The sequence below is a fragment of the Sus scrofa genome, chromosome 6 (genome assembly GCF_000003025.6).
Source record: "Sus scrofa isolate TJ Tabasco breed Duroc chromosome 6, Sscrofa11.1, whole genome shotgun sequence".
Lineage (NCBI taxonomy): Eukaryota > Metazoa > Chordata > Mammalia > Artiodactyla > Suidae > Sus > Sus scrofa.
Genome location: NC_010448.4, coordinates 86156845 through 86173610, shown reverse-complemented (window position 1 = coordinate 86173610; position 16766 = coordinate 86156845). Strand labels below are relative to the sequence as shown.

At 46.6% G+C, this 16766-nt stretch overlaps 1 protein-coding gene across 10 annotated transcripts in view; it reads right to left on the bottom strand.

Moving 5' to 3' along the window:
* The window catches only part of PTPRU (protein tyrosine phosphatase, receptor type U), a 90406-nt gene that overhangs the window by 54538 nt on the left and 19102 nt on the right, over window positions 1-16766 (bottom strand). For all 10 annotated transcript variants that reach the window (XR_002344957.1, XR_002344956.1, XM_021095731.1 and 7 more), the window contains exons 3-8: window positions 16003-16274; window positions 15375-15456; window positions 15145-15260; window positions 14570-14744; window positions 13696-13989; window positions 1109-1417 (exon numbers count right to left, since the gene is read on the bottom strand). Coding sequence is in view for 8 of the 10 variants with exons in the window: in XM_021095731.1 (XP_020951390.1) it covers window positions 1109-1417; window positions 13696-13989; window positions 14570-14744; window positions 15145-15260; window positions 15375-15456; window positions 16003-16274 (1248 nt within the window). In the remaining 2 variants the exon portion in view is untranslated. The remainder of the gene's footprint in view (window positions 1-1108; window positions 1418-13695; window positions 13990-14569; window positions 14745-15144; window positions 15261-15374; window positions 15457-16002; window positions 16275-16766) is intronic.

Sequence of the window (16766 nt, the reverse complement as noted above, 5' to 3'; positions counted from 1 at the left end):
CGTATGTTCATTGTAGCACTATTCACAATAGCCAAGACATGGAAACAACCTAAATGTCAATTCACAAATGAACGGATTAAGATGTGGCATATATACACAATGGAATACTACCCAGCCATAAAAAAAGAATGAATTATTGCCATTTGCAGCAACATGGATGGAACTAGAGACTCTCATACTAAGTAAGTCAGAAAGAGAAAGACAAATACCATACGTTATCACCTATATCTGGAATCTAATATATGGCACAAATGAAACTTTCCACAGAAAAGAAACTCATGGACTCGGAGGACAGACTTGTGGTTGCTGAGGGGGAGGGGGAGGGAGTGGGATGGACTGGGAGTCTGGGGTTAACAGATGCAAACTATTACATTTGGAGTAGATAAGAAATGAGGTCCTGATGTACAGCACAAGGAACTATATCCAATCACCTGTGATGAAACGTGATGGAGGATAATGTGAAAAAAAGAAATGTATGTATGTGTATATATATATATATATATATATATATATATATATATATATCTGAAGGACTGGGTCGCTTTGCTGTACAGTAGAAATTGACAGAACACTGTAAACCAACCACAATGGAAAAAACAAAAATCATAAAAAAAAAAGAATCTGAATATTCCCACACCTATTTTAAAAATTAAAACTGTTATTAACACTGCTTGGAGTTCCTGTTGCGGCTCAGTGGTAACAAACCTGTCTAGTATCCATGAGGACACGGGTTTGATCCTTGGCCTCGCTCAGTGGATTAAGGATCCAGTGTTGCTGTGGGTGTGGTGCAGGCTGGCATTTGCAGCACCGATTCAACCCCTAGCCTGGGAACTTCCAAATGCCTCAAGTGCTGCCCCTAAAAAAAAAAAAAAAAAAAAAAAAAAAAGCACTGCCCTGAAGAAAACTCCAGGCCCACATTAAACGCTCGCAAACATTTAAGAAACTACACCAATCTAAGCCAAAGTGCTCCAGAAAATAGATATGCGTATCAGTACTTTGTTGTTGTACGGTTGGCTTAATCCTAAGCAAAAAAATAGAAAGTTCAGTCTCAGACACGGAGTATCTATGAGAGGCTCTGAGGACACTGGGAAGCAGGGGGAGCTCTTACCATCTTCATCCGTCTGGAAGGTGACCTCCTTGCCCTCCTTGCGCCCCTCAGGATTGGCGAGGACGAGCCGCACGTGGACGTTCCGGTAGGGCAGCAGGTTCTTGATGGTGTAGCGGCTGACACCCCGCTCCATCTTCACACACTCTCGGATGGTCTGGTTGTGGCTACTGCCCAGGGTGTAGTGATAACACAGGGACACGGTGTAGGTGTGGCAACGTGTCACATTGTAGCCCAGCGGTTCCCACTGCAGGGTCAGCTGGCGGGCCTGGATCTCAGCAAAAGCCAGACCTTTGGGGGCCCTCATGGGCTCTGGGGAACCGAAGAAGCAGAGAGAGAAGACAGAAGAAATGGGAAGAGAAGTAGGACAGGAGAGAAAATACCAGTCAACTAACCGAAATCAACCCTCCTTTGCCCCCAGGAGCCCAAAGGATCCGCACCCCACCCCCCAAACAGTGAACAGGGAGGGAAAGTGTGTGCTTGGGGTCAGGTGGGGGCCATATCTGAATCCTAGCTTGGCTGCTGGCAGCTGGCAACCCCTGGCTAAGCTGTTCCTCCTCTCTGAGCCTGAGTTTCCTCAACAGCAAAATGCCCTCCCAATAGGCCCCAACAGGCCAAATGCCAACTGCAATAGGCCCTACCTCATAGGATGGCTCTGAGGTTTAAGGCAATACATGCAAAGCATATGCAGCAATGGTTCATACACAATAGGCTCTTGAAAAAATTAGCTAGAATTTTTTAATAATTTCACTATTTCAAGATCATCCTAGAGGATGTCAAGATAGCCTGAATCAAATAACTGCTATATTTTTCTTAATTTATTAATTCCAAACTTATTCTAAGACAGCTTATAATAATATATACAGTATAATAATACAGAGAAGTCAGGATGATGAGGGAAGTGAGAGCCAATTAGTTAAATAATGCCAGAGAATGTTAGGAAAATAGAAATGTATGCCATTAGGTCCTATGTGGAGATAAAGATAAGCTTCGAATTAGGTGGTGAGTTCCCTGGCTGCCAAAGCAAAAAGGGAAATAATCTGTTAGATGATGATGACAATGATGATGATAATGGCTGTTAACATTTATTAGGGGATTCATATGTGCCAGGCAGTGTTTTATCCCATTTAATCCTCTTTATAATCCAACTGACAGGTGTTATTATCAGCCCTGTCACACAGATGTAGAAAAGGAGGCCCACAGGAGAGATTAAGTAACTTGCCCACACAGACAGTAAGCGATGAAGTTGGGACCCAAACCTGGACAGGCTGGCTTCAAAATCCACACTCTTAACCATCACTATTCTGTCCCCCATAAGGAATTCGCTGTCCAAAAAAAAATTTTTTTTTTTGTCTTTTTGCCTTTTCTAGGGCCACTCCCTCAGCATATGGAGGTTCCCAGGCTAGGGGTCTAATCGGAGATGTAGCTGCCAGCCTATGCCACAGCCACAGCAACGCAAGATCTGAGCCACGTCTGCAACCTACACCACAGCTCACGAGCAACACTGGATCCTTAACCCACTGAGCAAGGCCAAGGACCGAACCCGCAACCTCATGGTTCCTAGCCGGATTCGTTAACCACTGCACCACGAAGGGAACTCCTGTCCAAAAATTTTTAAACCTTAAAAAATAAATCACACCAATGCCTCAGGAGAGATAGCTACTCCAACACAAAGTAGGTGCATATGACTGTGCTTTACGGCCCCCGATAATTCCATAAGACCAGAGAGTTATCCTCATTTTATAAGTAAAGAAATCAAGGTTTCTGAAGCAAAGCCAGGATGGAGCCCAAGACTGGCTCAGGCCCCAGTCTTGCATCTGCATTGACCAGTTGTGTGATCCTGCACAAATCTCTGAGCCTCAATTTCCTCAGCTATAAAATGATGGAAGCCAAGATTACTAATGATCCTTTTCTCCCTTGCAGTTTGTGAAATGCAGTTTCATCACCCTCAAGTTCTGTGACACCTGCACAGTGTTCCCAGGTAGAGCAACTCCGGATATGCCCTAATGAACCAGAGAGAAGATGCTGTTGCTTGACCTCAGGATGATTGAGTATCACCCTACTATTGTTTTTCACATGATTAATCTGGCTCAGGATACTCTTTACAAAGAAGATGCAAAGAGAAACATCAGGCTGCTTTTTACTTGGGAGTGAATAGGTAGCTCAGCTTAAGACGCTGGCCCCAAGGTCAACACAGGGCAAGTTTCCGCTTCCACCCAGGAGATTTCCTTCCCTCCCTGGACCACAAGCAAGTGGCAGTCTCCAGTCATACCTCAGATCACCAAAGAGATAGCTCAGCACCTGCTGGGAGCAAGGCCTACCTTCTCGACATCTTATGGAGAGTCTGGCTCCCTTCTCCCCGCAAACGAAATAGACCTGATCCCCACCTGACAGAAATGTTAAAGGGCTGCCTCCCTGCTCCCTGCAACCTGAGGGCTGCCAGCTGCAAGCCCACTTACCACGCTTGGGCTTTCTCTCCTGTTCCCGGCCCACAGAGATTTGCGAAATGTTTTTCTGTAGGGTTCTGTTTAACCCATCATTCTTATGCGTTTAAAGAGGAGTGGGTGGACTTTATGTGCCACTTTGTTGAGAGGTCCTTGCTTTATTCCCTGACTTTCTGGTTCTAGTTCTGCCTGCCCCAAGTGCCCTGTCCCAAAGTGTCTATAGGAGGCCAGGCACCATGGCTTTATTTGCACTAGTGAGAGTGGATCTCGGTTCCTGGCAGCTCTGTTCACACCATCCCTACCCCGGGGAAAACTTGCCCCACATTCTTTGAGGTTTGGCCAAAGCACACTGCCTCCTTTGCCCTCCTGCAGCACTTACAGAAGGGCATGAAAAGTTACATGTAAACTAATGGCACAGGCTGGGTCAGGACTATGACAAACAAGACAGTAAGTGTCCCATCCAAAAGGAGGCAGCTGCCACTCAGCCCCAGACGACATTGCCATGCAGGACTATAGGCTCAGGATTGCCAGGGCCTCCCATTTTTTAAGAGAAGCCAGAAATTCAGATGTTTCTGTGAAATCTCCAGATTTTTAAATACTGGCAACCTACTCAGGTTTTTAAAAACCACTTTGCAGGGCACAAAATAGCAACCTCTAACTTGGAGGATGAAACTTTCACCCTTGTGCTTGGCTCTGTCACTCTCCAAGAGCTCTGTTAGTCCCCACCCACCTCGCTAGACGGAGGGTCTTTGAAAAGCAAGCTCACTTTTCTCTTCTCTCCCCACCCTGCACAAATCTGGGCAGATCCAGAGGCTCAAATAGTTTGTTGACTACAGGCTGATATGTTGATTGAGGGGTGTGAATTCATGAGTCTCTCTGTGTTTTCAAAAACCATCTGGCAGGCAGACACACTCTCCTCGGCTGCCAGTCCACACTGGCAAAACAGAACTTGGGGACCATGAAGTCCCACCCCTCTAAATTCCATAGGGCTGGAGGGGACTCAGAGATCAAAGGTCAAAATGCACGTTTAAACAAGAAGGCTAACAGTTACCATCTGTTAAATTAGGCCAAAATGTGTTGATTATAATGATGCTAAGGCAGATTCAACAACCCTGAAACATTCAACATTTTGCGGCGGGGAGCACCCCTCTGACACGTGAAAGTTCCCAGGCCAGGGATCGAACTAGTGCTGCAGTTACAACCTGCGCCATATCTGGGTCAATGCCGGATCCTTCATGTGCTGCGCCACAGAGGAACTTCCCATCCAGCTATTTCTTGAGGAAGAGGCTTTGGAGTGGAGTCAAGTGTTCCAGAGATCAAATCCTATCTCCACCTCTCATTAGTTCTATGACTTCAGGCAAGGGACTGAACCCCCTTTTGAACCTCAGGTGCCTTGACTAGAAAATGGGGATGTAACAACAGCTACTTTGAAAAGCAATGTGAGAATTACATGAGATGATGTGAACCTACCCTATAGCCATTGGTTAATTAATTAACTATGTGCATGCTAAGGGTGAGATACACCCATATATATAGCAGTACCCTTTAGAGTAGCAGTATAAATTAGTACAACCATATTTTTTTTTTTTTTTTGCCTTTTCCAGTGCCACTTCCCTCGGCATATGGAGATTCCCAGGCTAGGGGTCGAATTGGAGCTGCAGCTGCGGGCCTACGCCACAGCCACACAGGATCTAAGTCACATCTACAACCTACACCACAGCTCACGAGCAATGCTTAACACACTGAGCAAGGCCAGAGATCAAACCCGCAACCTCATGGTTCCTAGTCGGATTCGTTAACCACTGTGCCACGATGGGAACTCCAGTACAACCATTTTTTAAAGCAATATGTGTCAAGGAGTTCCTAATGTGGTGCAGTGGGTTAAGGATCCAGCGTTGTCTCTGTGGCAGCTCAGGTTTGACCCTGGCCGGGTGCAGAAGGTTAAGGATGCAGCGTAGATTGCAGCTGCAGTTAGGATACAATTGCTGGCCTGGGAGCTTCCATAGGCCATGGGTGTGGACATTAAAAAAAAAAAAAAAAAAAGCAGTGTATGTCAAAGCTGTTTCTTAAACCACCTCTGACTATTTATCCTAAAGAAAAAACTCACGGAGGAGATAGTGTATGATAAGCACTAAATTTTTCTATACAGTATTATTTATAATAATAGGAATCTAGAGACAAATAGTCCAGCCATATGGAGACACTTGGCAGACTTCTACAGCCAATAAGCATAATTATAAACAACAAAACACATGTAACAACCCTAAGCAAAGGAAGCAGAATACAGAATGCTTTCTACATCCAGTGACAAGGGTGTGAAATGTGTACTGTAGGCATATGGGCAGAGATTTGGAGAAGACAGGAAAACTGAAACAGCTGTTGGGCTAGAATGGGAGGTTTACAGTGATTTTTTTAAAATGCCCTCTATTGGTGTTTTATTATTGTTTTTACAGTAAATAATATTGTGGACAGGAGTTTCATGGGACAGAGAGATGACAACACAGCTGGCCAGCAGCAAAACAACGACAGGCTGAGGCGCCTAAGCAGGGAGGGGGTGGTGATGTCAACGAAGAGAAGCATGTAATTAAGAGGGGCAGGGTGAGCTATCTGGACCCTGTCTGTCTGGTCCTGCTCCAGCTTCCATCCTGGCCAGCCTTTCCCAGTGTAGAGTGTTTAGCAGTGCCCGGCACATAGTATGCGCTCGGGCCACGACAGCAGTTGCTGCTGCTGTTCCCAGTGGTGGTTTCAGACACCAGATTGGAAATCAAGACATGCAAATTTTGGTTCTGACTCTGCTACGGACTCACTATGGAGATTTGAGCAAATGACTAAACCTCTAAATCTCAGTTTACTCATCTATAAAATGGAAATGATCAACAGCTATCACCATGAAACCTGGGTTCCTTTTTTTTTTTTGTCTTTTTAGGTCTGCACCTGCAACATATGGAAGTTCCCAAGCCAGGCTAGGGGTAGAGTTGGCGCTGCAGCTGCCAGCCACAGCCACAGCAACACTAGATCCAAGCTGCATCTTCAACCTACACCGCAGCTTACGGCAACACCGGATCCTTTAACCCACTGAACGAGGCCAGGGATCGAACCAGCATCCTCATGGATACTAGTCATTTAACCCACTGAGCCACCATGGAAACTCCAAAACCTGGGTTCTTAACTCACTGTATGATCACAGGCAAGTGTCTTCCCCTCTCTGGGTTTCAGTCCTTCCATCTACACACTAAGGGGAGTGGAAGAGAGATTCTCTGTGGACGCCCTGGCTATGGTTTCTTTTATTCTAAATATCTGACCAGAACTGCCTCTGAAGAGTTAAAAAAAAAAAAAACCCTAACAAACATAGTCGTCATTTTCGGAGTGCTTTCTGAGTGTTAGGCACTATATTTCACAGACATTTAAATGCATTTACACCTGCATTTAACCAAAACACTGGAGGGCCCCAGGGTTCAGGCTTTACTAGTCCCCTCTTTTCCATCTACACTTATTCCCTAAAATCTAAGCATTAAATCAGGGGTTCTCAGCATTCTTGACATTCTGGACTAGATCATTCTTTGCTGAGGAGGCTGTTTAAACACTGGGATGTTTATCAGCTTCCTGGCTCCCTCCACCCTTTAGATGCCATTAGCACCCCACCCCCAGTTGTGACAACCAGTATGTCTCCAGACACCGCAGATATCTACTGGGAGACAAAAATTACCCCGCGGTTGTGAACCACCAGCATAAAAGATCTCATCCAGTCTCGTGGCTTTAAAGACCATCTACACCATGTCTATACCGACGACTTTCAAATTTATATCTATAGCCCAAACCTCTTCCCTGAACTCCACACTAGTAAATCCATCTGCCTGATGGATCTCTCCACTCGAATGTCTAATAGGCATCTCAAAGTCAACATTTCCAACACAGAACTCCTGATCTACGACACCCATCACACCTGCTCCTTACGCAGTCTGCTCCCGCGCAGTAAATGATAACACCATCCTTCCGGCTACTCAAGCACAACAGCTTGGAGCCATCCTTGACTTCTATTTCCCTTTCTCACTGCCTATCCAATCCATCAGCAAATGCAGTTAGCTCTACCTTCAAAATAAACCCAGAATCTAATCACTTTTCACCCCCATCACCACTTCCTCCCAGCTCCCGGTCTGTACCATCTCCCAGCTGACTTGTTGCAGTGGCCTCCTCACTGGTCTCTCCTCTGGTCCCCCTGCCCTCCTACCATCTATTCTCCACAAAAGGACCAAAGTGATCCTTTTAAGCAGAGTAACTGATGTTACCCCCACTCAACAAAGCTGCACTGGTTCCCCAGCCCACCCAGTGTGAAACAAAGAGGCTCTGAGTCCCCCATACCCAGCATGACTCTGCCCTCCCCTCCTGCCAGCTCTCCCTCTGTCACTAGACCACAGTTATACTGGTCCCCTTACCACTCCCCACACATGCCAAGCATGCTACACACCTCCCTGCTATTAGGTCCATCTGGAATGTCCCTTCCCCGAGCAATTTCTCCAGCTTCCTGTGTGGCTCCACCCCTTACCTCCTTGGGGTCTCTACTCAAATGTCACCTCTCCATAAAACGGTCCCTGAGCTTTTCTTAAAAATAACAATCCTCCTACCCCCACACCCCATCCCCCTTCCAGCTTCATTTGTCACAGCTCTGATCATCATTTGACAATATTTCACTTGTTTAAAGTCTCCTCCCACTAGAATGTGGGTTCCATGCAGAGTTCCAGCACAAGGAACCCACACACTAGCGGCATTTGTCTGTCTCTGTCACAATCTTATATCCCTAGCAACGAAATAGTACCTGACACATAATAGGCACTCAATAAACATTTGTTGAATGCATCTTCGCACTTAGCCTGTATGGTAAAGATTATCTTATCATTAGTCCCATTTTATAAAACAATGGGACTAAAGATCGGAGCGGTTAAGTAACCTGACTGACTCAGATCCCTCAACCAGAAAGCCCTTTCCACTGGAACAGTCTTACCCACCACCCAAAGGTCTCTCCAAATGTGGCATTAAACTGTATTTTAGATGGTTCTCAGATCAGCTTTGAAAAACACTTAAGACTACTGATTGGCAAAAAATACCTAAATGTTGACCTAAACTGTGCAGCTTATCTAAAAATTAACTAAAAATGGATCATGAACTTAAAGGTAAAACTTAACACTTTTATTTATTTATTTATTTATTTATTTTCTTTTTAGGGCCACACCTGTGGCACATGGAAGTTCCCAGGCTAGGGGTCAAATCGGAGCTATAGCTGCCAGGCTACACCACAGCTACAGCAACACCAGATCTGAGCCACGTCTGTGACCTATACTACAGTTCATGGCAACACTGGATCCTTAACCCACTGAGTGAGGTCAGATTAAATCAGCATCCTCATGGATATGAGTCAGATTCTTAACCCAATGAGCCAAAATAGGAACTTCTATAACACTTCTAGAAAAAAAATAAAATAAAAGACAGTTTTTGGGATCTAGGGCTAGACAAAGTTCTTTAACTTGACACCAAAAACACAATAATTCATAAAAGGAAATTTTGATAAATTGGCCCTCATCAAAATTAATTGTTCCCATTGTGGCTCAGTGGCTAACGAATCCGACTAGGAACCATGAGGTTGCAGGTTCGATCCCTGGCCTCGCTCAGTGGGTTAAGGATCCGGCGTCACCGTGAGCTGTGGTGTAGGTCACAGATGCAGCTCGGATCTGGCATTGCTGTGGCTGTGGCTATGGCCAGTGACCACAGCTCCGATTAGACCCCTTAGCCTGGGAACCTCCATATGCCGCGCATGCGGCCCTGGAAAAGGCAAAAAGACCAAAAAAAAAAATTTTTTTTAAATGGTTGTTCTGTGAAAGCCCAGGTGAAGAGGATAAAAAGACAAGCTAAAAGGCAGGGGAAAATATTTAAACTATGTACCCAACAAAGGACTAGTATCTAGACTATGTAAAAAACTCTCAAAGCTCAACAATAAAAAAATGCATAGTCCAATTAGAAAATGGGCAAAGACATGAATGATTCACTAAAGAGGATATACAGATGGCAAACAGCATATGAAAATCTGTTCAACATCTCTAGGCATTAAAGAAATGCAAATTAAAACCAAGATGGGAAGAGTTCCCATTATGGCTCAAGGGTAACCAATCAGACTAGCATCCATGAGGATGCAGGTTTGATCCCTGACCTCCCTCAGTAGGTTAAGGATCTGGAGTCTCCTTGAGTGGTGGTGTAGGTCAAAGATGTGGCTAAGATCTGGTGTTGCTGTGGCTGCAGCTCCAATTCGATCCCTAGCCTGGGAACTTCCATGTGACTCAGATGTGGCCCTAAAAAGACAAAACAACAACAACAATAACAAAAACAGAATGGATATTAACCCACACACCTCTCAGAACTCTCAGAATGGCTAAAAAAAAAATTCTAAAAAGTGACCAAACCAAATGCTGGCAAGGACACAGAAAACTGGATCAATTATACATTGCTGGTGAGAATATAAAACAATGTAGCCACTCCTGCAGTTTCCAATAAAACTAAATACGCAATTACCATACGACCCATCAACTGCACCCTCAGGCATTTATCCCAGAAAAAAATGAAAAATTATGTTCATGCAAAAACTTGTACATAAATGTTCATAGCAGCTTTACTTGTAACAGATGAATGGTTAAATAAACCCTGTTATATCCACATCATGGAATACTACTCAGCATTAAAAAGGAATTAACTATTGATTTACACAACAACTTGGATGAATCTCCAGGGAATTATGCTGAGCAAAAAAGCCAATTTCAGTGCCAAAACAATTCAATGAGGAAAGAATAGTCTTTTCAATAAATGATGCTGAGACAAGTGGATATCCACAAGCAAAAGAATGAGACTGGACTCCTAGCTTACACCACATACAAAAATTAACTCAAAATGGATCAAGGACCTAAATGTAAGAACTAAAACTATAAAACTCTAAGGAAAAAAGGGGGGAGGGCGATAAGTGTTCATGACTTTGAGTTAGGCAATGTCTATTGGGTTTTGGGGGGGATTGGGGGGAGGGGGTGCCACACCTGCAGCATGTGGAAGTTTCCAGGCCAGGTACTGATTTGGTGCCACAGTTGTGGCCTGCATCACAGCTGCAGCCAACCCACTGCACCACAAGGGACCTTCCTAGGCAGTGGTTTTTAGAGATGACATCAAAAAGCACAAACAACAAAGGAAAAAATAAATTGTGCTTCATCAAAGTTGAAAAGCTCTGTGCTTCAAAGGGCACCATCAAGAAAACTAAAAGACAACCCACAGAATGGAAATAAATATTTGCAAATATATCTGATAAGGGTCTAGTATCCCAAATATATAAAGAACTTTTACAACTCAATAATAATAAAAAGACAAAAACCAACTTAAAAATGTGTAAAGAATCTGGAGTTCCCGTCATGGCTCAGTGGTTGACGAACCTGACTAATATCCATGAGGACGCAGGTTCAATTCCCGGCCCTGCTCACTGGGTTAATGATCTAGTGTTACCGTGAGCTGTGGTGGAGGTCGCAGACACGGCTCGGATTCCGAGTTGCTGTGGTTGTGGTGTAGACCAGCAGCTACAGCTCCGATTTGACCCCTAGCCTGGGAACCTCCATATGTCATGGGTGTGGCCCTAAAAAGACAAAAAAAAAAAAAATGTGTGTAAAGAACCTAAATAGACATTTCTACAGAGAAGACATACAAATGGCCAATAAGCACATGAAAAAAATATTCAATATCATTAATCACTCGGGAAATGCAAAACCACAATGAGACACCACATCATTCTCACCAAAAGGGTTAAGAAGACAGACAATAACAAGTGTTGGTGAGAATGCACAGAAATTAGAAAATACCCCCTCAATACACTGCTGATGAGAATGTAGAGGGTGTGGCTATGTTGGAAAAGAGTCCAACAGGTCCCTAAATGGTTAAACATAGTTACCATATGATATATACATATATACAGGCTATAAATCCAGGAGAAATGAAAACATGTCCACACAAATACCTGTACATTAATATTCATAGCAATACTGCTCATAATAACAAAGATGTATAAACAACCCAAATGTCTATTGCCTGATAAATGGGTAAATTTAGGTTATGCCTAGACAATAGGATATTATTCTTCAATAAAAAGGAATAAAGTACTAATGTATACCACGACATGGATAAACCTTGAAAAACTATGCTAAATGAAATAAGCCAACCACAAAAGGCTACGTATTATATGATTGTATTTATGTGAAATGTCCGCAAAGAGGCGATATCTATAGAGACACAAAAATAAATTAGGGGCTGCCTAGGGCAGGAAATGTTAAGGGGAAGTGAGGGGAAGGGTAGACTGCTAAAGGATACAATGTTTCCTTTTGGGGGAGATTCAAATGTTCTAAAATTGACGGTGGTGATGATTGCCCAACTCTGTAAATATACTAAAAACCACTGAATTGTACATTCTAATGAGGAATTTTTTTTAGGGACACACGGGCCGCGTATGGGCGTTCCCAGGCTAGGGGTCAAATGGGAGCTATGGCTGCCAGCCTACACCACAGCAACGCCAGATCCGAGCCTCACCTGCAACCTACACCACAGCTCATGGCAATGCTGGATCCTTAACCGACTGAGCGAGGCCAGGGATCGAACCTGCGTCCTCATGGATACTAATCAGATTCTTTCCCACTGAGCCACAACAGGAACTCCCTCTGAGTGAATTTTATGAGATGTTAAGTATATCTCTCCAGAAAGCTGTTACCAAATTTAAAAAAAAACCAATTCCAAAAGATTATATACTGTATGATTTAATTATTTATATAACAGTTTGGAAATGAGAAAATTTTAGAAGTGAAGGACAGATTAGTGGTTACTAGAGGTTGGGGGTAGAGGAAGGGACAGAAATGAGTGTGGATATAAAAGAGCAACATGAAGGGCGCTTAAGTTGACTGAATAGTTCAGTATCTTGACTGTGGTGGTAAAAACACAAACCAATACATTCGATAAACTGTACAGAAGGAAATACACACTAATGAGGACAAGAGAAACTGGGGAAGTCTGAACAAGATCTGTGGAGCCTATCATCGTCCGTTATCTTGCATGTGATACACAACAGTTTCGCAAAATGTTACTCTTGGAGGAAACAGGGCAAAGGGTATAGGAAAATCTCTCTGTATTTTTTTCTTACAACTGCATACAAATCTTTCATACTGCAGTGAAAATTCAACAACAAAAAAGCTGAAATCATAGAGTAAGAAAACTGTGCTGTCTTCAATTTCTCTTCTGATTAAACAAACAAACAAGAGTCTCCTCTGGTGCAGGTGTGCTCTTGCCTGTAACAGCTGTTTTACCCTTTTAAACAAGGAAAAGCATAGCTCAGGCTCAAATGCCCAGACAATAGAATCCAGCTAGAATTTAATAACACACTTCCACTTTATTGTTTTTACTGGTTTATTGTATCTAGATGATATCATGTTAGAATTAAGAACACAGGTTCTGGAGTTCCTGTTGTGGCTCAGTGGTTAACAAATCTGACTAGGAACCACGGGGTTGCAGGTTCGATCCCTGGCATTGCTGTGGGCTGTGGTGTAGGTCACAGATGCTGCCTGGATCCCGAGTTGCTGTGGCTTTGGCGTAGGCTGGCAGCTGTAACTCTGATGAGACCCCTAGCCTGGGAACCTCCATATGCTCCAGGTGCAGCCCTAAAAAATACACAAAGACAAAAAAAAAAAAATAATAAGAACACAGGTTCTGGAGCCAGTCAGTCAAGGATTCCAATCCCTTACTGCTCTGCTACTTACTAGCTGTATAACTTCAAGTCAGTCATTTACCATCTCTGTACCTCAATCACCTCATCTGTAAAATGGGTATGCCAAGAGTGCCTAGATTATGGTGTTCAGAGTTTTAAGTCAATAAATTGTGTGCTGCACGTATATGTCCATCACAAAGTGAAGTGTTAGCCATCACTATTTTCTTTACCCTAAGAGGGACTGAGGGAAAATCATGTTTTAGAAAGTGTTTGAAGCACAGATCTAGGCCACATTACCATTGGGAATGTGCGCTTCACCCTTCAGTTGCCCTGAGTCCATACCCAAGTATCCGGAGATGGGAGTGGAGCCAGGAGACACCCACCTGCGCACTTGGTGCGGCTAACAAGGGGCGGCCCCGGCCGGCCGGTGCCGCCATCGCCTGGACGTGTGAGCAGCACGCTGATCTCGTACTCCGTGTCAGGGTCAAGGTGCCATAGCTTGTAGGTCTGCAGGTTGACCGCGTGCACCTCGGCCCACGGGCCGCGCGCCATGCGATACTCAATCTCTTTGCGCACGATCGGCCCGTCACCAATGATGGAGTTGGTGTTGAGCTGGATGATGAGGTAGGTGGGACCAGCGCGCAGCAGCTGCGGGGGTGCAATGGGAGTAGGGGGCTCTGCAAGGAGATTGGGGGAGAAGCGAGCCGATGGATGCCGTTGTGAGTCCCTGAGCCTCAGCTCACCTCACCCAAATCCCCAAGAGCCCTTCTGGTCCCTCCAGGCTCCTTATGCAGCTCCCAAGCCCTCAACTAGACTGCCTCTCGGCACTAAACCCCCAGGCCCTAAGGGGCAACCAACTCCAAAAGCTGGCCTCACCCTCACCTCTCAGCCTACACCCTCTCCCTCACTCCCTTCCAAGTCCCCAAGTCCTCGCCTCCAAGGGCTAACTGGGGTCAACCCTCGGCCCTACAGCCAGATCCCGCCTCGCTGGGCTCACATCTTGAACCGCCACGCAGGTCCACCTCTCAGTCAGACTACCTTTTGATCCGATCTTCTTTATCTCGGGTGAGATATTAGCTCCTCCGTAAGCCGGGCCCTCGGTCAGACAGCGCCCGGGGTCAGACCCTGCCTTACCTACCCGGCCATGGGCCACGCCCCCGACAAGACTCCGCCCTCTGGTAGACCCTGCGCCCTCCTTCGCCCGCCCCGCCCCTCGGGGGTGCAGGTGCCGCCCTCCGCAAGCGTCCCAGGGCTCACCCTTGACAATCAGCTCTGCAAAGTTGGAGACGCCCGCGCCACGCGGGGCCTGGGAGACGCAGCGGTACAGGTCCTGCTCCGAGCGGCCCACGGCAACCAGCGGGAAGGTGGCCAGGAAGCGCCGATGACTGATGTGCCGCACGCTGGCAGCGGGCACCAGGGCCCCGCTCTGTCGCTGCACGGGGAGAGGGGCCACAGGGTCAGGGGCGCCAAGGAGGAAGGGTCCAGATCTCGCTCTGGCCCGGGTGAGGGGCGTGGTAAATGTCCTGGCCCCACTTAGCCGTCCCTACCACACAGAGTCATTTGGAGTTTCTGGAACCAGCAACAGGAGATGTGGGGCTGATTAAGGGAATGTGGTAGCTCTGCCTTTGACAGAGGATGTGGTTGGGGGATCCTAGAGAGCCGTGCTCTGTCCTTGGGGAACAGGGCACACAAGAGGGCAGAGCAGAGCCTAGAAAAACAAGGATGCATGTATGGTGCTGGAGAATGAAGGAAGGGCTCAGTACTCTACAGGAGAGCCAGCACTTTTCATAGGAAGTTGTGCAAGGTCCCCCTGCACCTCCACCACCACTCACCTGCAGAAGGAAGCGCTCAGCCTCCGCTGCTCTGCCCGCCGCCATGCACTGGAATGAGGCGTTCTGGCCAGCGTTGACCTCCACATCGCCCAGGCGGGAGAAATGTGGGGCCTTTGCTGCAGGAATAGAGCTGTGGTGTGAGCTGGGCCTGCATTTCCTGTCAGCAGGAGCCGCGGCCGCCTGCACCCCTCACCCTGTGCCCCAATGTTCCCCAGTGAACTGGGACTCACCGCAGGGGTAGCTGAGAAGCAGGATGTCGTCTAGGCCCATGTAGCCCCTGCGGTCTGGGGAGATGAGGGCCTCAAACAGCACCTGGTGGAGGCAGGAGGGTCCCTGTCATGCTGACAGCCCTTCAGCCCTGCCTGGGGAGGTGCCCACAAGAGCCCCCTTTAAGCTCTGCTCCAGCCCCATCCTCCTCAATGAGCGGAGGTCACCCCAGCTCACAATTACTCTCCATACCAAGCCAGCTGGTTATTGGAGGGGGTGTCAGTGCCCAGAGCTAACAAGGTCTAGGCCAGGGGTTCTATCCCAACCCCGGACAATTACCTTCGAGCCACAAAACTCTTCCCAACCAGACAGGGGTTCCAAGTCAGCACTATTCCAACTCATCCTGACCCCAGCCATAAACTATCCTTATTAACATAGCTATTCCTATTCCTGATGTTGAATCCAGACTGAACTATCACTGAATAACCCAGTGCTGACCACAGACTGGCTAGTGACCTTGACCACAGACTGACTCCTGATGCTAAACACAGACTAATTCCAACCTTGGCCACTTGCTTACTCTGACCTCCAGCTGACACCCTTCTACCCGCCCCCCAAGTACAGACTGACCGCAGACTGAACACAGCCCACCTGATATTCATTGGGCCAGAAGGTGCTGACAGCCAGCTCAGCCTGGTGCCACTGACGGCCATGGGATCCTGTCATGTTCCAGACGGCACTGCCCAGGGGACCCCCATTGACACGCACATAGATGCCCAAGGTGCCTGGGCTGTGCCCATCCCGGCTGTACAGGAAGTAGCTGAACTGCACACAGTGGGTGTCATTCTCGCTCAGGCTCTGGAAAATGACATGGGCCCGCTGGCCTGGAGCATGCTGGGAAGCATTGACCATCAAGTAGGAGCCTGGAGAGAGAGGAGGAAGAGGCAGGAACTGAGAACTCAGGGGAGGACCAGAGACAGGGGGGGCACAGAGGAGGGGCAGAAACAAAGGACTCCAGGCATTTGGACCCATTTGGACCCCTCTGAGTTCTGGTCCCAGCTGTGACTCACAGGTAAGTCCCTTCATTTCCTTGCATCTATTTCCCAAAGGAGAGAGTTGGAGCAGAAAACAAACAAACACACACAAATCTGGCTGTGTCGAAACCCTCTGTGGCTCCTCACCACCTATGACATCATGTGCTGATCCACAGCTTCCCCTGTTCTGAGCTGTCCTGGGAGGCAAAGACCAGGACCTCATCATGGAGTCAAGAGTCTGGCACATGACAGCCCCTCAAAGGCCACTTCTTCTGAAGCCCTCCCTCTCTCTCCCTCTATGGGTGTCTCTCCTGGTCCTTGGACTATTAATGAAGTGTATATATCTCTCTCCCCACCAGCCTGTGATACCTCAGGGCTCTG